Raw genomic sequence first — 26,806 nt, forward strand, 5'->3', positions numbered from 1 at the left:
CAATCTTTGTAGAAAAGATTTAGCTTGGTGGATGCATTCCGAAGACATTCTTTTAGCCGTCATTTTGTCCCATCACAACCCCAAGCCATAGTGACCGCTGACGCCTCCCAGATGGGGGGGGGGCATTATCTCGGCAAGACTGTCCAAGGCACTTGGTCCTCCACAGAGGCCAACTTGCATATCAATGTACTGGTGATAATGGCAGTACGTTTAGCACTGCAAGCCTTTCAGACTGTTCTTCTTTCAGGAACAATTGCGATTCAAACAGACAATATGTCAGTGGTTTGGTACATCAACAAAGAGGGAGGAACCAAATCCTATCACTTTTGTTGAGAAACTCTCAGAGTGTGGCAGTGGGTGATCTCTACATTCCAGAGAGTTCCAGTGTAATAGTGGACAAACTAGGCAAGTGCATTCTGCCTCATGAGTGGTCTCTCAGTCCAAAAGTGATGGAAAGCATTTTCCATCAGTGGGCCCAGCTTTACTGTGACCTATTTGCCTCTCCCCTAAAGAACAAGTGCAGCAACGATTTTGCCCTCATCCCCAATCTGGGGGAGTCACTGAGAGATGCTCTTCTTCTCCACATTTGGCCCTCCGGACTGCTGTATGCCTTTCATCCAATTCCTGTAATTCCAAAATTCCTACAGAAAGCAATCAGGTTGAAGAGCAAAGTAATCCTCACTGCACCTTATTGGCCTCGACAAATATGGTTCCCCTTTCTTTGGCCTTATCTGATTGAATATCCTTGGATTCTGGACCCAGATCCAGACCTTCTGTCTCATCCAGAGGGATTAATCCATCCAAACATTGTAAACCTCAAGCTAACAGCTTGTTTTCTCCAGTTCTGTTAATAGCCAGGCATCCCCTCTGTCTCCTCCCCGGTACGTCATATAGTCTTAGCCTTAATAAGCCAGCTACCCATAAACATTATACCAGTATATGGAGCAGGTTTAACTTTTGGGCTCACGATAACACTGATGACCCTTTTTCAGTGCCCATCGATAAATTCGTAGTTTCTTCCTTCACTTTTTAAAGCCGGCACTTCCCAGTCTGCTATAAAAATTCAATTAGCTGCTATTTCTGACTTCCATAATAGTTTTAAAGGATCCTCTTTGGCTTCTCATAAACTTTGCAAGACCTTCTTAAAAGGAATACTCTTGCTAAAACCCCCTTACATAGATCATCCTTCACCTTGGGATCTCAACTTAGTGCTGCAAGCCATTGTTCACCCTCTTTTTGAATCATCAGCTGAACGTGATCTGAAATTTTTATCCTGGAAAACTATATTATGTTAAGTTGTCAATCTCGCCTTCATTCTTGCTTGATGGGTTCGGAGCCGATCCCTCGGCTCCGACTCGGCACTTGCTAAGCTCGAGAGTCACTTTTACCAGCTCGAGGCAGCCCCATATCCCATGATGCAAGGCGGTAAGTACCCAGATCTCGTTTGCCGCTTCGCTTATGAGGTCCTCCTTTTACCAGCTCCTGGTAAGTGATTCACTTTTTGGATATTTAAGCCCCTTTTTGTTAAAAAAACCCTTAATTGTTAGTTATTAGTTAATTATTTACATTTTGTGACAGAAAATCCCTGTCTCTTCTAATTTTTTTTAGTCAAACTTTACCCATCCCATCCCTCCCTGTTAGGGTGTGTGTGTTTGTTTATAGGAATACCTTTTGGTATTTTATTTAAGTTAATTTTTGACTGGTGTGTGTGTGTTTTTTGTAAAGCACCATGTCAAAGGAGAGGGTCTCAGGTTTTAAGAAGTGTGACTCGTGCTGTCAGAAGATGTCTCTGACAGACGGTCACACTTCTTGCCTGTATTGCCTGGGGCCTCTTCACCTGCAGGACTCCTGTGCTATTTGTCATTCCTTCAGCCAGAGAGTCCTGCAGGAAAGACGCAACAAGCTGATCCTTAGGGGCCTTCTTAAGCCGGAGGGCTCTCCGGCTAAGTCGGCTCCATCAAAATCAGCTAAATCTTCCAAGGCCCAGGCTTCTGTGTCTAAGCCTGCGGCCTCGGCTCCGACTTCGTTCGAGTCGAGATCGGCTCTGGCTGGAGCCGATTCTGGCTTAACAAAGCCTTCGGCACCGATGGCTATCGGTGCGAATCTCATCGACCACTTGTGTCGGCTCCGATCGGTTCCGACACCCATGTGGCACAGGCATAGGTGTCGGCTCCGATCGGCTCCGACACCGTTACTTTGGTGGCTGTATCGGCTCCGGCTGGAGTCGATACCTCGAGCTTCCTGTCGGCTCCGAGAAGTCGGCTCCGACAGGATCTACAGTATCGGTTCCGATGGCTCATTCCAGGAAGAGGTCGAGATCTCCTTCCTTGGAGCCGATACTTTCGGCTCGGCTTCACCTCTTCTTCGGAACGGAGCCATCGGAGCCGATCTTCAAGGTCATCCAGACTGTCAGATCATGACCTAGAGAGAGTGGTCAGTAGATTACTTAAGTCACAGGTACTGGCCCAAATGTTACATAGTCCGTCTCAACAGGCGACTGTTGGTCCACACCCCGTTACAGTTCCTCCTTCAACTCTACCCCAGAGCTTGGAGTTGGAGTCTTCGGGAATGGTTACTGCTACGGCTGGAGGACGGATACCCCTTTCTGTTCCTTCAGCCTCTACTCTTATCTCCTCTTGAGACCTTCCTTAGAGGGATTCGTGGTCGGGCTTCCATGGTCTCCTCCGAGGGGGTGAGTGGCATCGGACCCTTGTCCGAGCCCGCTCTTCCCCTTGGAGCCTCGGCCTTGGTGAGCTCGGCTCCGACATCTGCCTCGGAGACTTCCCTTCGGTGGTCCCTGGGTTCCTAGCTCTTGGAGCGGGTTCTCTCGGACCTGCCTGGGAGGGGAGCATTTGAGGTGATGCAGAGTGTACTGGCCACTGGTATCAGTCAGCAGTCTGTTCCCGTAGCTCCTCCCTCTATAGTACCTGTTGACATCTCTGCCACTTCTCTTGCTACAGGACCCAGAGATCCTCCGCCTCAGGTTTCCCCATTGGGAATTTCCCCCTCTTCCGAGGATTCTCCTGATGTTTCGGGAGACCCTCCTAGGAAGAGGACTTGTAAGAGGAAGCATGTAGACTCCCCCGAGTCTGTCACTTCAGATACTGACTTTGATGAGTCAGAGGGATCCCTAGATCCCCTCTGAGGATGTCTCCTTCTCAGACATCCTAGAACTCCTTAAACAGAGGGAAACTGGCCCACCAACAATCCCTCTGAGGATGAGTCAGTATACCTAGAGGCGTTTGGATCTCGGCCCTCCACCTCCTGGGTGTCTCCGCCTTTCGACCCCCTTATGCAGGTTATTGCACGAAAGGCGTGGGCAGCTCCTGACTCTGTAGAGCCAGTCCCTAGGAGGCCTTCAAAATTTATCACTGCCCGTGTGACAAGCAATTCCTCACTAAGGGTGTCCCCGCTGATGCCATGGTGGTGGCTGCGGCCACCAATAAGGAACTTGCAGATCCTTCCATGCCCGTCCATCCTCCTAATAAGGACTCTAGGACCATGGATAGGTGCAGTGGCGGATGTTTTCCTCAGCGACCTTTGCTATGCTCGCTGAATTACCTATGTCACTTCACCAGACTCCAGAGGGATATCCTTAAGGAGCTGGGTGAAGTAGTTCAGGATCCTACAGCTGCAGGGGCTCAAGAAAAAATTGCTTCGCAGCTAGGAACCCTCAATTCCATTGCAAACTCCTCCATGCGGCTAATATCTTATGCTGCGGATGGAGCGAGTAGAGCCGCAGGTACAGGTGTGGCTCTTAGACGCCAAGCCTGGATGCGGCTATGTGATTTTGCGGATCCCTTTAAGGCGTCCTTCACAAATTCTCCCTTTGATGGGTCAGCTTTGTTTGGCCCTCAGGTGAAGGAAACCTTGACCAGGTGCGAACAGGATGGCAAGACTCTTTCTGCTGTTGGAGTCCGTTTTTCCACCCCTTCTAGACCTTATCCCAAAGGACAGAAAGGTGGGAAAATGTGGTTCCGTAAATCCCAAGGAGTCACGCCGGATTCACGTGGTCAGTTTACCCCTAGAGGCAGAGGGGGTAACAACAACAGACGCCGCTCTAGAGGCAGAGGGGGTCCGAAAAACCAGGGAAACAGAGAGCCTCTCTCTGACAAGCCCTTTCAGCATCCCTGAGATGTTGCCCGGCTGTCCCTCCTTGGAGGCAGTCGGGGGAAGATTATCACTGTACCCAGAAGCCTGGCATTCCCTCACTCAAGACAGATGGGTACAGTCGATCATATCCAAGGGTTACATAATTCCTTTCGAGGAAAGTCCCTTCCCTCAAATTCCCTTCCAGATGTACCGCCGGTCTAAGGGAAATTGCAGAGTTAGAAGTCTCAAAACTACTGCAAAAAAGAGCCATTCAGCCAGTTACAATAGACCATTCAGAGCCCGGAATCTACTCGAGGTTCTTTTTGGTCCCCAAAAAGACGGGAGACTGGAGACCAATATTGGATCTCAGCAGACTCAACAAGTCTGTCAGGAAGACAAGATTCCGAATGGTCACTCTTCAGTCAATTCTGCCCTTCTTACAGAAGGACAACTGGATGTGCTCAATAGATCTTCAGGATGCGTACTATCACATCAAAATTCACAGACGCTCCAGGAGATTTCTCCGCTTTCGGCTGGGGTCCAGTCATTTCCAGTTCAGAGCCCTGCCCTTTGGTCTCACTACAGCCCCCAGAGTGTTCACCAAATGCATGGCAGTGGTCACGGCTCACCTGAGACGTCAAGGATTCCAGGTGTTTCCGTATCTCGACGACTGGCTCCTGTCAGCCACCACCAGGCATCAGCTTATACAAGCCAGGGATTACACAATAAACCTTTGTTCTCATTTGGGCATCTCAATCAACTTGAAAAGTCATCCTTATCGCCCTGCCAGTCTATTACCTTCATAGGCGCAAACTTAAACACTGTTAGGATGTGAGCTACACTTACAGATCAAAGAGTTTCAGACATTCAGAGTCATGTCAGGATCATTCTGGCCAACAAGAAAGTACAGGCCAGAATGGTTCTAAAGGTATTAGGTCTCATGGCTGCGGCCATTACTCTTCTTCCCTGGCTCGATTCTACATGCGCCTTCTTCAGTGGATGCTGTTCACACAATGGTCATACCAGCAACTTCCAATCGTCACCAGATTCTGGTGACACAGACATGCAAAGAGCATCTTGCTTGGTGGATCACATCTCCTCAGGTTCACCAAGGCAGGTACTTTGTACCCCCATCCCGATAGCCACTGTCACCACGGATGCCTCCCTGATCGGGTGGGGGTCATTATCAGGGCAGGATGGTTCATGCGGCGTGCCAGCCGTTCGAGTACCATCTGCACATAAATGTCCTGGAGATGAGAGCAGTGCTTTTAACGTTGCAAGCCCTCAACGACTTTCTTCCCGTAGGGACAATTGCAGTCCACACAGACAACATGTCTGTAGTTTGGTATATCAACAAACAGGGCGGAACCAAGTCCTACCCCTTGTGTCGAGAAGCGCTCAGACTATGGCAATGGGCGATCTCCTCTCATCGGTTTCTGGTAGCAACGCATATCCTGGGAAAACCAACATTGTAGCGGACAGATTGAGCAGAGCTATTCTCATGCCTCACGAGTGGTCTCTCAAGCAATCTATAGCGGAAGAGATTTTTCTGGAATGGGGTCGTCCATGTTGCGATCTTTTGCTACTCCCCAAACCAGCAAATGTCCAGACTTCTTCAGCCCCTTCCCTCTATCAGGCCATCCCCTCAGAGACGCTCTGACCCAGGATTGGCCCCAGGGACTTCTTTATGCCTTCCCTCCATTTCCTCTGATCCCTCAGGTTATCCAGAAAGCTACCGCTTTGAGAGCCAAATTGATTCTCATTGCCCTTACTGGCCTCGACAGGTTTGGTTCCCGTTCCTCCATCATCACCTTTTGGTGCAGCCGTGGCATCTGGACCCAGTGCCAGATCTTCTGATACACCAATCGGGTCAGCTGCACCGGTCAATCCCTTCTCTCAACCTCACAGCATGGTTGCTCCACTTCCTTCCTTAGCCAGGCTTCCTTTGATCTCTAACCCAGTTAGAGACATCATAGTAACCGCTAAAATCCTCTACCAGGAGGATTTATACAAGCAAATGGAAACGTTTCTCTTATTGGGCTAAGACCAAGAATATCGATCCTTTTACTGCCCCTGTTCAGGCAGTCCTGGACTTCTTAGCAGAGATTTTTCATGCAGGCTCCTCTTCTTCCACAGTCAGAGTTCAATTGGCTGCTATTTCCAATTTTCATGTCGGGATAGCAGATCATAATATTATGTCCCATAGGCTCTGCTGGGCCTTCTTGAAAGGAATTTTCCTACTAAAACCTCCAATCAGGAATCCTCCTCCTCAGTGGGATCTAAATTTAGTGCTGACATCCTTGATTCTTCCCCCCCTTCGAGCCAGCTGCTTCTTGTTCCCTGAAATATCTTTCTTGGAAAACTTTATTCCTAGTGGCTATTACATCGGCCAGAAGGGTGTCTGAACTTCATGCTCTTTCGGTTCGACCCCCCTATTTGGTTTTTCACAAAGACAGAGTATCTTTGAGAACTAACCCAACCTTTTTGCCTAAGGTCGCTTCAAAGAACAATTTGAATCAATCCATTGATCACCATCTATTTTTACCTAACTATTCAGATAGAGCTGAACAAAAGCTACATTATCTTGATGTCCAACGTCAACTTAGATATTATTTGGACAGAACAAAAAATTTAGAAAATCTGATCAACTTTTTGTTTCCTATGCGGATAATAAAAAGGCCTTCCTGTTTCTAAAGTGACTTTGTCTAGATGGCTTTCTTGGTCATCTCTGAAATTTATCTGCTCAGGGAAAACAGCTGTGCTCAAAACCTAAAGCACATTCAACTAGGAGCTTAGCTACTTCTACAGCTTTTCAAGCTAGACTTCCTTTAGACACTATTTGTGCAGCGCCACTTGGGCCACTCCTCACACTTTTGTTTCCCATTACAAATTGGACTTGGCCTCCAGGGACAGAGCCAGTTTTGGCTCTACAGTCCTCAAGAGTTTGTTCCATTGAGCCACCCAGGATAGAGGTGCTAGGGGGCGGTCCCATCAAGCAAGAATAAAGGTGAGATTGACAACTTAACATTAAGAAGTTATGTACCTACCATAACGTTCCATATTACTTGTCTTGTCTGTCCTTCTTTCTTGGGGCCCTCCCTCGTTGCCCTGGCCTGGACAGACCTTGTTATAAGAAACTGTTATGCTGAAGACCATTCAGACCTGGTCCTTCTTCCATCTGTAAGTTTTCTTTCTTCCTTTTGGAAGTATTTTATGCTTGGTGCTGTTGCCCTTTGTCATCAAACGAGATCTGGGTACTTACCGCCTTGCATCATGGGATATGGGGCTGCCTCGAGCTGGTAAAAGTGACTCTCGAGCTTAGCAAGTGCCGAGTCGGAGCCGAGGGATCGGCTCCGAACCCATGAAGCAAGAAAGAAGGCGAGAGAAGACAACTAACATGGAACGTTATGGTAGGTACATAACTTCTTATTTAGTGGCAGTAACCTGCCAGAAGGATTTCAGAAGTACAAAATTTAGCATGTAGACCTCCTTGCCTGATTTTCCATAAAGATAGAGTTTCACTGAGAATCAGTCCTTCCTTTTTGTCTAAAGTGGTGGCAGAGACCAGTATCAATCTATTAATTTACCAGTATTTTTTCCCAGTTTTACTAACAAATGTGAATACTGCTTACATTTATTAGACGTTCAGAGACAATTACGTTTCTATCTACACAGAACTAAGAATTTAATAAAATCCGATTACCTGTTTGTGCCATTTTCATCTACAAGACTTGGCCAACCAGTGAGCAAAGTGACGCTAGCCAGAAAGCTCAAAGAATGTATTTCTTTTATCTATAATAAAAAGAAAATTACATTGCATAGGACTTTAAAGGCACATTCTACAAGAGCTGTAGCTACATCAGCAGTTTTTCAGTCTAGAGCTTCTGTGATATCATCTGTGCAGCAGCAACTTGGGCTTCTCCTCATACCTTTATTACTCATTACAAATTGGATCTGATCTCCAGGGAAAGAGCATTATTCAGTTCAATGGTGCTCAGGAATATCCTTCACTGAGTCCTCCTAAGGTCAAAGGTAGCTGGGGACTCTGTCCCATTTGTCGAGGATAAAATGAAAATCGACAACATCAGATAAAGAAGTTATGTATTCACCATAAAGTTCCATCTGTGTTGTCCATTTTCATTTATCCTCGACTCCCCTCCCATCTTCCCCCTGGCCTTGAAGTTTTTGGTGGAATAGATAATAGACACACATCACTTGTTATTGTTACATGGTCCCAAATATGGTCTCTATGAAGGCGTTTGGGGTTTTTCATTCTGTTTTTCACTAAACTCAACCTGGGGTAACTAAGAGAGGAGCATTGTCGGTAAGGGTTCAGTTTGAGAGATTTTGGCTCTTGCCAGCTGTAGTAACAGCTAGTCTGGGCCAAGGCTCTAAACCAATCCCATTTGTTGAGGATAAATGAAACTGGACAACACAGATGGAACATTATGGTGAGTACATAACTTCTTTTTTTCTTATACAGAGCAAGCCTGATGCCTGCCAACTGGCAAGCATGTCTAACCTATATTTAACGTGAAATACAATACTGTAGCAATTATGTCCTTCACATTGTTTACAGTGACACATCAGAAGCTTTTTGGTGGGCAGTGTGTGTGTGTGTGTCTTGAGAGTAACACGTTGAAATATATTAACGTGGCCAATATGTCTTTAACTGCATTCACTGTTTGTTATAACTGCATCCATTATGTTTTTCACTTTCTTCACAATGATATGTCAGAAATGCACACAGAAAATTGTTATATTTTTAACGGGCAGGTTGTGTGTAAATGCAATAGGCCCGCTACATGATCACTGTCAAATGATCATTGATAATGTTGCTCTCCTTATGCTGTCATTCCACAATACTCACCTATGCAAGACTAGTTGGATTTTACATCATATGCACATGTGTAAGTAGTTCAGGCAGTCAGGGTCACAAAGTTCTGTAATTAGATGCACTGAGTTTTTTAGCATCATAGTGGAACCTATTTGGTAACCTCTTATTTTTAAAATGAGATCTTTTGTTCAAAGCATCTCTGACACATACTCTGAAGAAGAAATCTAGAGCTGGAAGACATGTGACCATGTACTTTTTTAAAACTGAAACTATGCTTAAAGGTGAACTTACCCTACTGTAGGCCACACCCATTAATTGGTTTCCTGCAGCCCCAGCTTGCTTTGAAGTCACCAGCCATCCTTGCTGTCATGCATGTGAACAACAGTGAAGCTTGTTCATATACACCCATAACAGAGAGACAACACAAATCTGGCAGTGTACAGTGGACACGATTACCACTGTTAATCTCAGAAGAAATGAGCATGCTGGTAGATTGCTTCATCTGCATCTGCAGCTCTCAACCAAGGCTAAGAATAAGGGAGCCCTGCCTTGTTAACTTGTTTTGGGAATATTGCACCCTGGAAAGTTATATGTGCACTGTAAGGGAAAATGTAGTCCTTTTCTTCTCCTTTGTTCAACAGGGCAAGGTGAAGTTGGTGAGTATGTCCTCCCTCTTGTTGCAGAAATGATTTTAGCACTACTTTCCACCTGCCCCTTTGATTTTATGTTTGCTAACAGAAGTCAGAGAAACAAGACCTAAGACTGTACTTGTTGCCCTGTAGTAGCCTAAAATCTTATTTTAGACTGTTTGGTACCTAGCGTTGCAGAAGCCCATCATGGTATAAGCAACTGAAGTCCCTCTTTGATGATGTGACATCTGTCTCTGTCTCTGGGAGTAGCAGTTGTTCCTTTGGATCTCTTTAGACTTTGGTACAAGTCACAGGTGATTGAACTTGCTAGAAAGCCTTTCACCTAGCAGGCAGGCTTTGCAAATTGAAAGAAGTTCTCTATGTTGCAAAGGTGTATTCTGTTAATACCACTTTCATTTAGTTTGCAAATGATCCTGACCTATTACAGACACCTGTTCAAAGTGTTGCAAAGGTGTAATCTGAAGTTCAAAGATTCATAGGTAAGTACTAAGCTATCTGCCTGAGGGCATCTATAAGCCTAGACAGAATGTGTTGGCTTTCGCCGCCCCCTTAGATTAGTTCCCTGTGCCTCGGTTGTTAATCTTCTTCCTATTCATCACTGATGCTTTTGGTTCCAAGCCCTTGGAACCAAGTCGGCCTTATACCAAGTTTGCGTGCACCAAAAAACTCTTGAGCTAAGCTGCTACCCACAATGCCCTTCACTGTGTTACCTCAGATCTCGTTTGCCATGCAGCCATATAGCAGCATTTCACCGAGCTCTCCAGCTAAGTGATTTATCTTTCTAAATTTACAAGTTTTTGTGAAATTTTTTCCTGTTAGTTACTAGTTCTTTGGTATCTTTCTACACTCAGCTCTACCAACAGGTAACCCTTTTGTACATTTGCTGGTATTGGCCCTTCTACCCTTGTGGTATCCCAATATTATTGTGGGTATTTCCTCTTTTCTTCACTTTCTTCACTCTTTCCTTTTTTGTGTGAGTGTTCACTATTATGTCCGAGAAGAAGGGAACTACGGGGTTTAAACACTGCTCTTCTTGCAGCGGTAAACTTTTGAATAGTGACCTTCATGAGGAGTGTGTGTACTGTTTGGGGGTTGCGCATTTGTCGGCAAAACATCTATGTGATATTTGTGCCAGCTTCAGTCAGTGGACGTTGAATGAGCGACGTAATAAATTGATCCTGAAGGGCCTGCTTTCTTTGCCTTTTTCGGAGGCTATTTCTCCGATGGAGGTCTCATCCCCTCCTTCTGTGGACAGAAACGTCCTCTCTTGGATCCCTCTTCACTGGCTGGTGACAGGGGTAAAAGCCATAAGCACAAGACCCATAGGTCTTCCTCCGAGCCCCATACTGCCTCCTCGGTCCCAAGTTCGGCTTCAGTGATGCATGCCAAGGTCGCCTTGTTGGGGCCGACCCTGGTCCCAACGACTATGGTGCCAAGTACTACCTTAGTTCCTACCAGTTTGTCTGCATCTATCTCAGCACCGACGTCACCCATATCCGGTCCGATGTCAACTTTGGAGCCGTTCTTGACCTCCACCCCAGTTGTGACCTCGGCTCCAAGCCCGTTCTCATCTCTAACCATTCCTTTGTTGCCAGTTTATAAGCTGGAATCGTCAGTGCCATTCTGTGATATACCACGGACCCAGTACTCATCATCTGTGGACCCATTTGCCGGACAAGCCTGCAGCCCCTTTTTGGTCCGGTCTGATTCCCCCTCAGGGGCATCGGTAAGATCCACCAGGAGCCTTTCAGAATTGGATGTGGTGCACCTTTTTGACCATCTGCTGATCGCCAGGGGAATTTCAAATTTTCCTAGACCCCATCCCACTCTGGGCTTTGGGTCTATTACACTGGTGACCCCTACATACTCTCCTCCCTTGGATCCCTCAGTTCCAGGGCTCCTATATCTGACGTTTTCAAGAGGACCCCTTTCCTCATTGCCGACGACAGTGTCTGAGGCCCCAAGGCCCCTTGGGGTGTCTGTTCCATCAGAACCCACCCTTCCTCAATCCCATGCTTCGGGGGGGTGGAACCCCCAGTTCCGGTCATGGTTCCGACTGTGTTGTATGTTCTTTCTTCTGGTCCGAGGGTGACTACCCCCCCAAGTTTGCTTGAGGCTCGTCCCCGTGGGTGGGACCGTGTGGAGCGGGGTGTGACTCCAGTTCCGATGTCGTCTTCTTCGGTTCCGGGGCTCCCACTCCTCTTCAGGCAGGCCCACTTTCTGGGGGATGGAGAGGGTGCTTGCTTCTAGCAATCCTCCTACGTGGGTCATCCCTCCAGTTTCTTCTGAGCCGCAGCTGTCAAAGGCCACCCCCCCCCCCCAGGACTCCGAGAGCACAAGGCCCAGGAAACCCCTGTCCAAGGTATTTCCCTTTCTGAGTCTTTTTCGGATGTTCCTACTGAAGAACCCCCTCGGAAATGGGCGTGTAAGAGGAAACACATGGACTCCCCAGAGGAGTCCCTCAAGGAAGATACGGACTACGATGATGGGGAAGGATCCCCATGGTCACCCCCTGAAGATGTCTCCTTTGGAGACATCCTGGAAATCTTGAAACAGATGGGAGAGTGGAAGCCCTCCAATCCTTCCTTGGAGGAATCCGTATTCCTGCAGGCCTTTTGCTCTCGGCCCTCTACTTCTTGGGTGACCCCCCCCCCACTGATGAGTTAGTTAAGCTCATCGTGCAGCGGGCGTGGAAGAACCTGGACGCCATTGAGACCATCCCCTGGAGATCAGAGAAGGTACTTTTCTCTCCACTGGATCAACCCCATTGGTTTAGAGGTTTGCCAGTAGATGCTATGGTGGCAGCCACAAAAAAGGACCTTGCGGAAGAGTGTCCTGCTGTCCACCCACCCAACAGAGAGTCCCGGGTGGTGGACAGGTTAGGGAAGCGAGGTTTTGCGTCCGTGACCTTTGCAGTCAGGTCTCTGAACTTTTTGGCACATTTTATGAGGCTCCAGAGAGATCTTATCTCCGAACTCTCCGGGACCCTCATGGGCCAAGTTTCGGATGGAGCACGTGATAAAGGTGCTTCCCAACTTGCCACCCTAGAGTCAATATCCAATTCGTCCATGAGATCACTGGCCCATGCAACCGAAGGAGTGGCTAGAGCTGGGAGTGCTGGCGTAGTCATGAGACTCCACACCTGGATGCACATTTGACACCTCGTGGACTCCTTCAAGTCTTCCTTTTTAAATGTCCCTATTGAACCATCAGCTCTGTTCGGTGCTAAAGTCAAGGATTCATTAGCCAGGTGCGAGCAGAACGGGATGACCTTGTCTGCCGTGGGCCTACACTTTTCCAAACCTCAGCGTTCTTTCTCCAGGAACCAGAGGAGTGGGAAGATGCGGCACAAAAAGTCTCAAGGTTCTTTCAGTGACGCATGTAGTGAGGACTTCCCCAGAGGCAGATGGGGTCCAATAATGGAAGATGCCCCTTTCAGGGCAGAGGGGGTCCCCAGAACCAAGGCTCCAGAGATTTCTTCTCGGGTAGACCATATCAGCGCTCCTGAAGTGCTGCCCGATTGCTTTCCTCTGGAAGCAGTTGGGGCGCATTTTTCTCTGCATCAAGCTGCCTGGCTCTCTATTACAAACGATCAGTGGGTGCAGAGAATCATTACCAGAGGCTACTATATTCCCCTATTATCTTATCCAAGACCTCCGAAATCCCTTCCCGATGTTCCACCCAGTCAAAGGGAGGAGGCAGCTTCCAAAATATGAAAGCTATGTCAAAAACGAGCCATCCAACAAGTCCCCCCAGACCAGTGTGGATCAGGGTTCTACTCAAGATTATTTTTGATGCCAAAGAAGATAGGGGACCGGAAGCCCATTCTGGATCTCAGCCAACTAAACAAATCTGTAGTTCAGACCAAGTTCCACATGGTCATGATTCAATCCATCCTTCCCTTTTTGCAGGAGGGTGTGTGGATGTACTCATTAGATCTCTGGGATGCGTATTACCATCTCAAGACGGACAGGCGCTCCAGGAGCCTCCTTCACTTCTGGTTGGGGGCCAATCACTACCAATTCAGTGCTCTGCCTATCGGTCTCTCGACGGCCCCCAGAGTGTTCACAAAATGCCTAGCAGTGGTAATCGCTCATGTGAGACTTCAGGGATTCCAGGTGTTTCCGTACAGAGGCGATTGGCTCCTCTCCGCCCCCACCAAGCGCCTACTGGTCAGGGCCCTCTGCTACACCCTAGTTCTAGCAGAGTCACTGGGCATCACCATACACTGGAGAAATCCAACCTTCAACCCTCACAACAATTGGAATTCATAGGGGCAATATTCAACACCCAGTCAAGTCTGATCTCTCTTCCTCTTTACAGGCTTCAGAGATTAAGGGCACAAGTTCAAGTGATACTCTGTCGAAGAAAGGTGTCTGCAAGGAAAGTTATCCAGGCTCTGGTGTCTATGGTTGCAGCCATCCCTATTGTTCCCCTAGCCAGATTGCACATGAGATTACTACAATGGCTCCTCCAGACCCAGTGGATATCCAATCTTCAGCCCCTGAGCTCACAGATTCTCATCACCAGCACTTGCAAACAAGATCTCCTCTGGTGGATGAGTACAGATGAAAATCTTTGGTGTTGCCCCTTCCAGGCTCCCCAGCCCAGCACCACGGTGACCACGGACACTTCCCTGATGGGGTGGGGGGGGGCCACTTCCAGGGAAAGTCAGTTCAAGGCATGTGGTCCAATGTAGAGGTCAACTTGCATATCAGTGTTCTGGAGTTAAGAGCGGTGCTATTGGGGTTGCAAGCTTTCCATCCGCTCCTTACATCCGGAATGATTGCTATCCAGTCGGACAACATGTCCGTGGTCTAGTATATAAACAGGGAGGGACCAAATCCTATCCCCTATGTTGCGAAGCCATGAGAATCTGGCAGTGGGCGATGGCTTCCAACCACTTTCTGATTGCAACTCATAACCCAGGTAGCTGCAACGTGATTGTGGACAGGCTAAGCAGATGCATCCTTCATCCTCGCGAGTGGTCTCTCAATCCGAGTGTGGTGGTGGAAATTTTCAGCCATTGGTGCCAACCATACTAGGACCTTTTCGCCTCCCCCTCAAACACAAAATGCAGCAGCAACTTTGCCCTCTTTCCCCCTCATGGGGAGTCACCGGGAGACGCTTTGATTTATGATTGGCCCATGGGGCTCCTTTATGCTTATCCTCTGATCCCCCTTGTTCTAAGGAAAGCTATTCAGTTGAGAAGCAAAGTGATCCTCATTGCCCTGTTCTGGCCCTGTCAGATATGGTTTCCCTTCCTCCGACCTCATCTGCTACAACCTCTTTGGATCCTAGACACTCGTCAGGACCTCATATCTCACCCACAAAGGCGGACTCTCCCGAATCTGTCCACCCTCAAGCTGACTGCTTGGTTTCTCCACTTCCGTTAGTTGCCAGGCAGGAAGCCCTCTCTTCATCCGTCCATGATATTATCTTGACCTTTCATAAACCATCCACCAGGAAACTTTACAGGGACAAATGGAAAATATTCTCTATTTGGTCACATAATCGGAAGCTAGATCCGTTCTCAGCCCCTGTAGCCACTATTCTTCATTACCTGACTGAACTGTTCGACAGTGGGACGTCAGCTTCCACCATTCAAGTCTATCTAGCAGCTGTTTCCAACCTCCATAATGGTTCAGATGGAGTCCTGCTTTTTTCCTTTCGCGTTTGCAAGACTTTCCTCAAGGGTATTTTCCACAGCAGGCCTCCCGTCAGGCAGCCGATGAAGACATGGAATCTCTCCTGGGTTCTGCAGTCTCTTTCTCTGCCCCCTTTTGAGCCTGCTGCAACATGTGATCTAAAATTCCTGTCATGGAAATCCTTATTTCTGGTGGCTGTCACCTCAGCCAGACGAATTTCTGAATTGCAAGCATTACGTATCAAGAGCTCTTATCTAATATTTCATAAGGACAGAGTATCACTTCATGCTTAACCCATCCTTTCTTCCCAAGGTGGTTTCTGACTTTTCGATTAATCAGTCCATTGAGCTCCCTGTATTCTTCCCAAGTTATTCAAACAAGAGAGAATACTGCCTACATTCCTTGGATGCTCATAGACAATTACATTTTTACCTGGACAGAGCTAAATCCTTTTGCAAGTCGGACCAGATTTTCATTTCTTTTTTGGGTCCTAGAATGGGAGGTGCAGTATCGAAAGTTACTTTGTCTAAATGGCTCAGGGATTGCATTGCCTTCTCATATTTGCTTACGAATACATCTAAGCCTGGCCAAATCAAAGCTCACTCAACTAGGGCTATTGCAGCATTGGTTGCCTTCCACTCTAGGGCCTCCATGAATGACATTTGTGCAGCTGCCATTTGGGCTAAGCCCCATACCTTTATCAAGCATTACAAATTGGATCTGATTTCCAGGGGGAGAGTGGTCTTTGGTTCAATGGTTCTCAGGAATGTTCTTCCATAAGGGTCACCCAGGTTCTCCAAGTAGCTTGGGATTCTGTCCCATCAGTGATGAATAGGAAGAAGATTAACAACTTCAGATAAAGAAGTCATGTCTTACAATAATGTTCCGCCTGAGTTGTTGATGATCTTCCAGTCATCACACCCTCCCACGACCCCCTCCAAAGGTTCCTGGCAGATCTTCTGGGTCTTTGTGGTGTTTTAGGGTTTCTGCGCAGAGAGGGCCTCTGACTTGTTGTTTCTTGTATATGTTGCATGCAAACTCGATCTGAGGTAACTGAGTGAAGGGCGTTGTGGGTAGCAGCTTAGCTCGAGAGTTTTTTGGTGCACACAAGCATGGTATAAGGCCGAATCGGTTCCAAGGGCTCGGAACCAAACCCATCAGTGATGACTGGAAGATCCAACAACTCAGATGGAACGTTATGGTAAGACATAACTTATTTTCTGTTAATACTACTTTCATTTAGTTTGCAAATGATCCTGACCTATTACAGACACCTGTTCAAATTATGCTGTAATTGCTACATCATCAGGGTTACATGTTTCTGCTATTTCAACTCATTACAGTCTTGTGGAGGATAGAACCAAGGCCCCGAACAGGCTCAACAAGGTGCTGCATCTTTGTTTACTTTTGAATGAGCCATCCTTCAGTTCCATGGTACTTGGACTACATGATAGATAGGCTTACCATTCCCATTTTGATTTACCCATTTAGGTGGATTTGAATAGTGTTTCTTACAATATGCTTTTCTTTGTAGCCATTAGATCTGCCAGTAGTCTGTAAGAGTTGTGGGCCCTTATTTCTGCAAGGATAAGGTGTCCCTTTAGATTAACCCTTATTTCTTCCCAGAACTGGTGTCATCACTATCCTTAAACCAATTTATCGATATATTGCCTTTTCAAGGCAAGAAAGAGCCCATCGCACATTTGGCTTGCCTCACCAGCTCAAATTTTACCTAATAAGGACACATGAGTACAGAAAGAAAGACCAGCTGTCTACCTCTCTGCTCTTGACAAAGAGATGCTGAGTGGTTTCACAGAATTTCTTCTTAGATACATTATAAATTTCTATTATTTTGACACCAGTTGGTGAGCCATCCATTGGAATATGCCATCAAAGTCCAATTTACCAAACATTTTGCTGCTTGCATTTATGGTACAAGCATACCTCTCGACTGTACCAAATTCCTCTGTATTTACCAGTTTTAAGGCAAAATAATGGGGTGCCTTAAATTCCTGAGTTACCCCTTTAATTCCTGACTTTTTTTATTGTTTAGTTTTTTAATATATATATATATATATATATATATATATATATCCACAGCTTTAAATTTATGTCTGATGTCACCACGTATCGCCGACAGACTGCCTGTTGGATTCCGTCAGATTAATTGTTTTGGAGCGAAATAGGGAGTATAGCAGCATGGCATCAAATGGAGCAGAGTATGTGCTGCTAAATGCTTGTAAGGGATTGCTTCTGTTCAAGTCCATATTAAATTCAATTCATGTGAGCGTGAGTTTTGTGTTATTCAACATTCAGTTGGTGTATGTGTGGTGTTTGTGTGTGTGGTGTTATTCAACATTCAGTTCGTGTGTGTGTCTGTGTGCATGCGTGTTGTGTTATTCAATATTCAGCAGGAGATTGTTGCTCTAATGTAAACAGGTATTCAATTTAACATAGAAGGGTTTGCTTCCGAATGCTTGTAAGAGATTGCTGCTGCTGTTTATCCATCATGTAAGGGAGTGCTCCGTCTGTATTTAATCAAATTTGTATTGGATTTTTCAGTTGTGTACTTGCCTTCCTTCATTTAAAAAGTTTTAAATTGCTAATTTTGTAGAGTTTTAATTACATTTACTGTTTGGGGCTACACATTCGTGTGTTAGCCTTTTCTGTGTTTATTTACTGTATTATTGCATTGTTTAGCCTGTTTTAACCAAAAAAAAAAAATACTATCTTATTTGCTCGTTTTCCACCTTTCCTAGCTAGTATGGTCCAGATCCCAGGCTTTGCTGGTTTCAGGACTTTATTTTCTGTGTTCAGAGCTATCCAGACCTTGCTGTGGTAGAGGGAAGTCCTACTGGTTACCAGTGAGAGTGGTAAGCATTGTACTGCCTATCTAACACTAGAGGAGTGGTTTCCGGCTCTGAAATTGTAATTTTATTAGCCGTTTTTGGGCTGATTTCTATCCCTTTCAACTTTCTGGCTTACAAACGTGTGTGTTTGCGCATTTTTCACATCGTGCAGCACTGCAGGGCTATGGTTAAACTATTCCAGGTGCCAGAAAGTCTGCTCTTCAAATTTTCCCTTAGAACTAGCTGGTTTCTCAGTAGTAGCACTAAAATCTGAACCCTTGTGACTAGCACTTGCTCTAGAACCTGCTGGAAAGCAATAGGAAGCCTTAAACTGATACAAGCACTCAACTTTCCTTGTTAATAAGGAGAAATTAATCGTAGGCACTAAACAGCCTATAATTGCAAAGTACCTTGCAAAGGTAAGGGAAAACAGCTCTTGTACTTTACAAAAAAAAAGAACCTAAACAGGCATGTCCAAGGGTCAGCTTCCAGTGATTTCTCCTGCCCACCTGGTGAATCTGGGCATACTGGGAAAGTGCAGCAACTGCCTCATGTACACAAACAACCCTCTCCTCCTACCACTCAACTCTACAACCTGTGAGAGATGCACTTACATAGCCAAACTGGAAGCAAAGCTCTCTCCAGCCAAGATTGTGTTAGACAGTCAAGAGGAGAAGGTTAGCACCTGCACTACACCTCAAGCAACACAGAGCCCTTCAAAACCCATACTGTCAACACCCACACATAGCAGCACTAAACCCACGTATGCGGAGGCCCTTAGCATTAACCTGCCCTAGCAACAAGGACCCCCAAAGCTGAAACTCAAACAAACACCATTCACAACCAAAGTGATACATAGCTCACAACATCAGTGTGCCACCCAACAACAGCCCCTAACGCAAGACAACATACCCAACACTTTAGTCATAGGTGACTCTGTAGTCAGGCACACTGATGTCCCACTCACCAGGCTGAACAAGGAGAAAATTACAGTCAGCTGCCTGTCGGGTGCCAGGATCCGCCACATAACGCATGCACTCAGGTCACTCCACAACAAGTACAAATACGACTCTGTCATTGTCCATGTCGGAGTGAATGACTTGAGACATACCTCCCTGGACTACATGAAAAGAGACATGGAAGAGCTCTCGGATCATGTGGCCCAGGCAGGTATGACCCTAGCCCTGAGTAGCGTCCTGCCTTCCCCAGAATGATACCACAGTATAAGGACAGAATTACTTTCAACAATTGGCTAAGCTTCTTCTGTCATTCAAAGGGGATCCAGTATCTGTCTGCCTGGGATGACATGATCGACAAACCACCATGCTTTGCCAGAGATGGTCTGCACCTGTCACCCCTGGGATTCAGGTTACTGGCTAAAGCTCATGCCACCCCTGTAGTGCCTTTTTTAGGAGAGGTTCAGAGAACAAAACCACCACCGTAACAGATACAAGCATGCAAAATCTGAAGGTAATGCTACTCAATGCTAGAAGTCTAAACCTCAGAATGCACTCTCTCGAGGCACTCATAAAAATGGAGAACATCAATATCTGTGCAGTAATTGAGACCTGGTTCAAGGCTCTAGAGAGCACCCCTGCAGTACCAGGCTACAACTCTTACCACACTTTTCGGCCACCAAACCAAGACTGAAACAGTAAAGGTGGAGGAGTGTCCATATTCACCAAGGTTATTCACACCTCCAGGCTAGTTGCCCCATACAATGCATCTGAAATTCCCCAGGTGCAACTAACACTAGCTAAGACTGCAATCCAAATTGTAGCTTGCTACAGATCCCCAACCATGCCCCAAGATTTTCACTACACCTTTCTAGACATACTGGAAAATATTAAGATACAACCAAAAACCCTAATACTGGGTGATTTCAACTACTCTGCCATTAACTGGGAAAACTACTTTGGTACCAACACCTTTTCCCAACAGTTCTTGGAATTCATAAATTCCAGCCCCCTGGATCAACTAATCCATTGTCCTATCAAGGGCTGCAATATCCTAGACCTGGTCATTACCAACATGGGAGATAGATGCTCCACACCAGTGGTCACCTCTTCATTGGTCAGGTCTGACCATAAGCAAATCACCCTTGGCATCCACATCCCACCCCCCACCCCCTAGTAAGGAAACCTCCGTAAAAACTTCTCCAAAGCCAACTTCATGCTACTCAAGTCAGAAGTGACAAACTTCATGACACCCATGCAGATGGGAGCTGAAAGTTCGACTGCTGAATCCTACACTAAGGCACTGTACGAGCACATCCACTCGTGCATGAATCGTGCCATCCCAAATAGAACCAAGACGCTCTCCTCCAAAACATAAAGCCAGTTTGGTGGTCCCCTGCTGTAAACAAACTATACAACAGAAGGAAGAAACTGTTGCAGAAAAGAGGAAAATCCCAGGATGCAAAAAACTCCCTTACCAGCCTCAGTAAGAAGCTGAGATCCCTCATAAATCCTCCAAAGCTAGTTACGAAAATAAAATTTCCAAAGATTCCAAAGACAACCACAAGGCATTCTGTAGTTATGTCAAGAATCTAAATGGCAATGCTCAGATCTGCTCTGAGCTACAACAGAATGGCATTAAATATACTGATCCCAAGGATATTGCCAATATCCTGGCAGATCGATTTAGTGCCAATTTCATCCCCTCTCACCACCTAAAGGGCCCATCTCAATACCAAAAGATTGCCAAATTCTGGTAACCATGGCCATACAGGTAGAAACCGCATTCTCCAAAGCTAAGAATACAGCATCCATGAGACCAGATGACATCCTGGGCTGTGTACTACATGAACTACACAATGAACAAGCTAAGAATACAGCATCCATGAGACCAGATGACAGCCTGGGCTGTGTACTACATGAACTACACAATGAACTGGCACCTCACCTAAGTGTCATGTTTAATCATAGCCTCACCTCAGGCTTCATGCTCACTGAGTGGCGCGCAGCTACTCCACAAGGGGGATCCACCTTGGATCCCGAGAACTACTGTCCCATCAGTCTGATGAGCCTGATCTGCAAGGGCATGGAACGCATTATCATGGAACTTGTAAACAAAGAGATTGGCAACCTTCAAACACTGGACCCCACCCAGTTTGGGTTTGTGAATGTCCGATCTTGTCTCCTGAACCTGATTGACTTCTTCAAATCAGTCTCCAGAGCTGTGGATGAGGGTAAGGCAGTCCACACAGCCTATCTGGACCTCGCCAAGGCCTTCGGCACCATCCCCCACTCTGGAATCATAGATAAACTTACTAAGCTGGGCATAAATCCCTGCATCACTCGATGGGTTGCCAACTGGCTTACTGACAGAACCCAGACTGTAAAAGTAGCTGACTCCAAATCCAGCTCCAGACAAGTGGAGTACCTCAGGGTTCAGCCCCGGGACCGCTCTTGTTTGGCATCTACTTCTCTGAAGTACAGGCCAACACTAAGGGACTCTGGCTAACAAAGTTCGCAGATGACTGCAAACTGGGAGCTATTATTGAATCCCCAAATGATGTGGACATTCTACAAAAGCGCCTTACAGCAACAGATGCTTGGTGCCAGAGCCATGGGCTCAAGCTTAATGCCAAGAAATGTATAATTATCCCCTTTGGGAAAAAACATGTTCCTATGAATTACCACATAGGTGACAGTGCACTAAACACCGAAAGTGTGATGAGAGACACAACAGTCAGGAAATCCTTCTGTGTGGCACACCTCATCACTAAGGGCTTTTCATCCAGAAAAAAGAGGTCATTGTCCTACTGTACTCATCCCTCATTAGACCCATTATAGAGTACAACACCCCATTTGGTATGCACCTCACAAGACATCTGCAACGGCTGGAAAGGCTGCAGAAATACCTCATTAAAGAATCACAGGCCTAAAGCAGATGCCTTATGCTGACCATCTAAAAAAACTCGTTATACTCTGTGGCATATCGTATACTCAGAGGCGATCTCTGCTTAACATACAAGGCCATGTCAAACCCTGAGCTTTTGGACATTGCTACACTTAAAGAAATCTCAGTCTCTCAGAGCCACATGCTCCAAGGATCTAAACCTTGTCATCACAATGAACAAAACATGCTGGAGGGATAGGTTCCTGACCCAGAGACTCCCCATACTCTGGAATAGACTACTCATACATGTTAAGCAGAGTGCCTCATTGGCCCTCTTCAAAAGGAACCTTGCTGATTGGATGGGAGATAGAAAATTCACCCCAGGGATCACTTCAGTCGCCCTGCTAAACATGGGTCCAGGGAAGTAAATATTGTGGGAAGAAATATCCAGGGAATTGTTATGGCTAGGCTTGTATAGGCCCTAGGGCCGATAGCGTAGTAACAACCTATGAACCTATGTATGCATTTTAACTAACATTTTATGGCTCAGTAAATTCTGACATCTTTGTGGTATGTTTATTATGCCTTGATTTTGCCAGACTTCAGCTTTTCCACTGATATGTAGGAGATAATAAATGTAAATATCTTGCAACAGATGTGGAGTAACAGCATTAGGGAATGAGGGAAATATTCCATCACTTCCTTTTACACTCTTGTGTTGATTTCATTGCCTGGATTGTTAGCAGTGATCTGGCATTACAGTGCTGATAATTAAAGCTCTGAGTTGATAGTATGCACCATCCAGGGTGTGGATTTTTACAGTCTTCACATACATACTTTGTTAATCTGTGCAAGTTTACCAGAACAGTGCACCTAACTCACTCCTGAAGAGTAGCACTTGTTTTTGTGTGGTCTTATCCATTTATTAAAATAATGAATGAAAATGATAGCAACCACAGCTTCTTGGACAGTAATAAGGCTGACTTGTTTGTGATAGCCTTTATTTGTTGGTCCCTTATGCAAGCTGGGCTATCTCCTGCTTACCTGGTCTCTGAGTTTGTCTTAGCCTCCCAATTCCTAAATTGTGGGGTGTGTCAGCACCATTTACTGGTTCCAAAGCAGGCTCTGGGAAGCAGAGAGAAGAGAAGAACTGCTATTTGTGGTGCAATAGTTTTTTTTATTTCTTTTTTTTCTCCATTCTAAGTCCTAACCCCATGTTTGCTGGCTGATTTTGACAAGTTGACTTGCACATGGGTGTCCAAAAATGTTATCCCTGGCTCAGCAGTGACATATTCCTTATATGTCTTGGCCAGTTTAACTGCTGATATACTGGTGGAGTGGATTAGTTTCCAAACAGGTTCTAGGAGGTGGAGAAGAGGCCAGAGCTGGTCCAGTTGCAGTGTCATTTATACTGTCATAAGGTTTGTTTTGCACTGTAACCTTCTATGTGTCAAGTAATGTTCCCAGGTGCCTTTGCACATTGCTGTTGCAAGGAGGCTGCCCTTACCTCTGCAAATGATTGCCATTCTCCCCTGGGAAACAAGACATTAGACACACTCCCAACATGCCCCATATCTTCTCCTAAGTTGGCTTCTACTACACTCAGGCTATTAGTCAAAACAGAATCATCTGAATTATAGTTAAGACTTCATCACTGTATGCCAACTAATGGCTTATTTTTGTAGTAGTCATTTAAATGCAGTTCTTCCACCGTCTCAGCTGCTAGATGCCTGAACTATCCTCTTGAGAAAGTAAGGCCTTGCATCTTCTTTAAAACGTTCCCTTAATGAAGTATTAAGTGCATCCCAGCATCCATATCTTGCTTTATTTAAGATGGTCATTATTTTTTTAATTTCCTACTCTCTGATCTCAGAACACCACCAGTCAGCCATAACACTACAAATTCATTCTTACCAAGGGCATGACCTGAATGGAAGGCCCCCCCCCCCCAGTTCCATCAGTCTGCAAGGTTAGGGGTTATAATGCCCATCCCTTTTCACCTATTCCCTCCAGCTGATATCTTTGAATGCCACGGCGGTAACAGGTGCATACACTCCGTACCTGTGCCCAGTTGATTTATTTGTCTGCCTGATAGCTTAACACTATATTTTAGAAGATCTTCTACCACCACCTTCTCTCCAGATAAAAGCAAATTAGACATAGGTCACCAGTGTTACAGATATGAATTTTTTATTTGTGCCATAGAGCTGGCCTGCTAAATCTTTTCCTTTTGCTTTTTGAGTACATAAAGTTACGTGTTCCTATTCCAGCTGAGACCTGTTTCTACTGAAGTAATCTTTTGTTGTTCATACCAGAATTTAAAATGCAGGAAATTTCAGTATATGTATTCTTCCCTCTTTGTAATTGCCAAAATGTGCTTTTTTGTGGTTTATAATATATTGTTTCCTTCTTCCTAAAACAGAAAATTTGAACAATTTGTTTGACTATCTGGAACTGGCTAATAGATTTCCTCGGGAGATGTGGGATGATGCACGCCAGTTTTTTGTGAAGAAAGAAGAGGATCATGAGACATGATCAAACTTGTTTGAGCAATATTTAATTTTATGTATAGTCTGATGTATACATGTATATAATTATACATATTTTCACTGTTAATACTTTATGTACCATTGTTTCCACATTTTAAATATTTGTGTATTCATTACCATAACATTGTTTAATTTTTTAAATGCTTTTTTATAGCATACTGTTCACTGTGTAACTATAAAAATTGGGTATAAATTATACATGCAGCAAATTAATTTATTTGTATTGATCACTCATGTTTTAGTTACTGTTGAGTACTGGTATAGCAGTATTCTATATATGTATGTAATGAACGTATATAAAATATTCTGTTTATTATGTTTTCAAAAATTTGGTTAGTTTTGGAAATGATTATTTAAAGTATCTTAATTTATCACACATTATAACAACTGTCTGATGTTTTATTTTACAAATCCAGCATAAATATTTATATGTTTATAAAGAACTTGACTATTTGAAGTACAAACATGGAAAAATGGATCTGAATCTTACTTTTTTATTAACATGGAACCCCAAACAAGTAATTTTATTTTCATGGGCATTAGCTGACATTCATTTTTTTTTCTTCCTCTCTGAGCAGCTGGATTCTTCTTACTTTCTTTTTTTTTACTTAATTGAACATTGTCTCATTTTCCCCAGATGGTCTGTAATTTGTTTTCTAATGTGTTTATTAAGACATTGATGTTAAAGGAAAAGTTTTGAAAAGTTAGTACATCTTCAAGCTCTGACAGTTTGCTTAAATCCTTATCACAGTTAAATCATTTAGTGTTTTGGTTGCTTTATTTTTATGGTTCACATTTTCCTTTTCTTGGTAAATATAAAGATCTAAATGCTGTTGTACAGAACAGTGTGCGCCAGTAGTTTTCACAACAGGTAGTACATTTGTTTAGGAAATAAGAATGGCACTGTTATACTTTTTATTGTCAAATTGTGCATTTCCATCTGGAATAAGCGAGAGAAAGTTTTCTCCTCTCTTAGAAAATACTAAGTATGGAGACAGACAAGACAGATATTAATTTATTCACAGGGCCAATGGAGAACACAATTCTAAGGAACCGAAAGGTAAAGACCAAATGTAATAGTGAAGACCGGTAATTGTAAGAATAAAAACAAAACAAAAAAATGAAAAAATGTATAACGTTACACAAGAACAAAGGAGATTAATGAGATGATGATGAACTCCTCGTCAGAGGATGCTTTTTCAGGAAACTAATGCTGCAGTTAGCAGTGCATGCCTGCAAATATTGTCTCCTTCTTCTGGAATTATTCATTTCCTTCAGCCCTAATGCTGACAGATCTTTTCACCCTGTATCGGAACTACTGGGAGTCATTTCCATGGAAAACTTCATTATCGTGATTGCAGGCATTTCCTGTTTTGAGTGAAAAGAAGCACTACTTAAGTGTAAGGAAAACAAATTAGCAATAGATTCTTAATGTGGATGTATGAGTTCATCTCTGTTCTGCAGTCCTTATGTCTAGGTAGAAGTGCTTCCAGGGATCTCGCAAGCTAACTTCAGGTCATACCCCACTGTCAGCTATGTATTGACTACACTTGGTACCAGTTTTACCACCTTGTGGCAGTGGTTGTCAACTAGAATTCAGGGGGAGAATCAAACTAGATATTTGGAGACAAGTTTCAGATGAAGCCACATGCCAAAATGTACTGAGTGACAGCAGTATGATCCAGTTTCCACCTTAATAACATAAGTATAGCAACACCAATATGTAGTCTTTCTGAGTCTGAACCAAGCACCACTTATAGGGTACACCTCATGTAGATAATAATGGCTATTGTCTTACAAGTTCTGTAAATGCTGGCACATCTTTTTCTTGGTCTTTGGTATAGAGAGATTGTCTTCATCCAAGATATCCTAGTCATGCATCTTTTCTGTCACCCAGCATCTCTGCAAGGCATTGTGACAGATTAACACAGAGCCTAGCCTACATCTAAAACCAATCTAGAGCACAATTTGGGAGAGAAGTAATGCTGCAGAAACAGAAGATAATTCATACCTCTACTAATGTTAGTTATAAGGATTGATGCTGCAGGAATTTGTAACATGATTGGAATAAAGCCATAAACAAACATCAGTAATTAGGAAAAGCCTGACATAAAAGCTGTATTATACATTTTATCTCGGTTCTTTTTGCTGCTTGAAGTGGCGGTCTGTCTGTTTCACTTCATTCAGTATTTGTTTCCTAGGCCTTGATCTTTGGCTTTTTTAAGCAAAAATGTTGTTATTGTTATTGCCATGATATACAGGATACATTGACTATGGATTTGTTCCCCTTCAGGTAACAGCCCAAGAAAAACTTGAAGTGTCTTCTATTCCATCCATC

At 44.8% G+C, this 26,806-nt stretch overlaps 1 protein-coding gene across 1 annotated transcript in view; it reads left to right on the plus strand.

Moving 5' to 3' along the window:
• SCAPER (S-phase cyclin A associated protein in the ER) overlaps positions 1–25,308 on the plus strand; it is a gene marked incomplete in the record, with an annotated part of 4,815,867 nt that extends 4,790,559 nt beyond the window's left edge. Inside the window, 1 exon segment of the mRNA XM_044077465.1 lies at positions 24,342–25,308. Coding sequence (XP_043933400.1) covers positions 24,342–24,454 — 113 coding nt within the window.
• Positions 25,309–26,806: the final 1,498 nt, after the last annotated feature.

This window comes from Protopterus annectens, chromosome 7.part0 (assembly GCF_019279795.1).
Source record: "Protopterus annectens isolate FY-2018-M chromosome 7.part0, PAN1.0, whole genome shotgun sequence".
Lineage (NCBI taxonomy): Eukaryota > Metazoa > Chordata > Ceratodontiformes > Protopteridae > Protopterus > Protopterus annectens.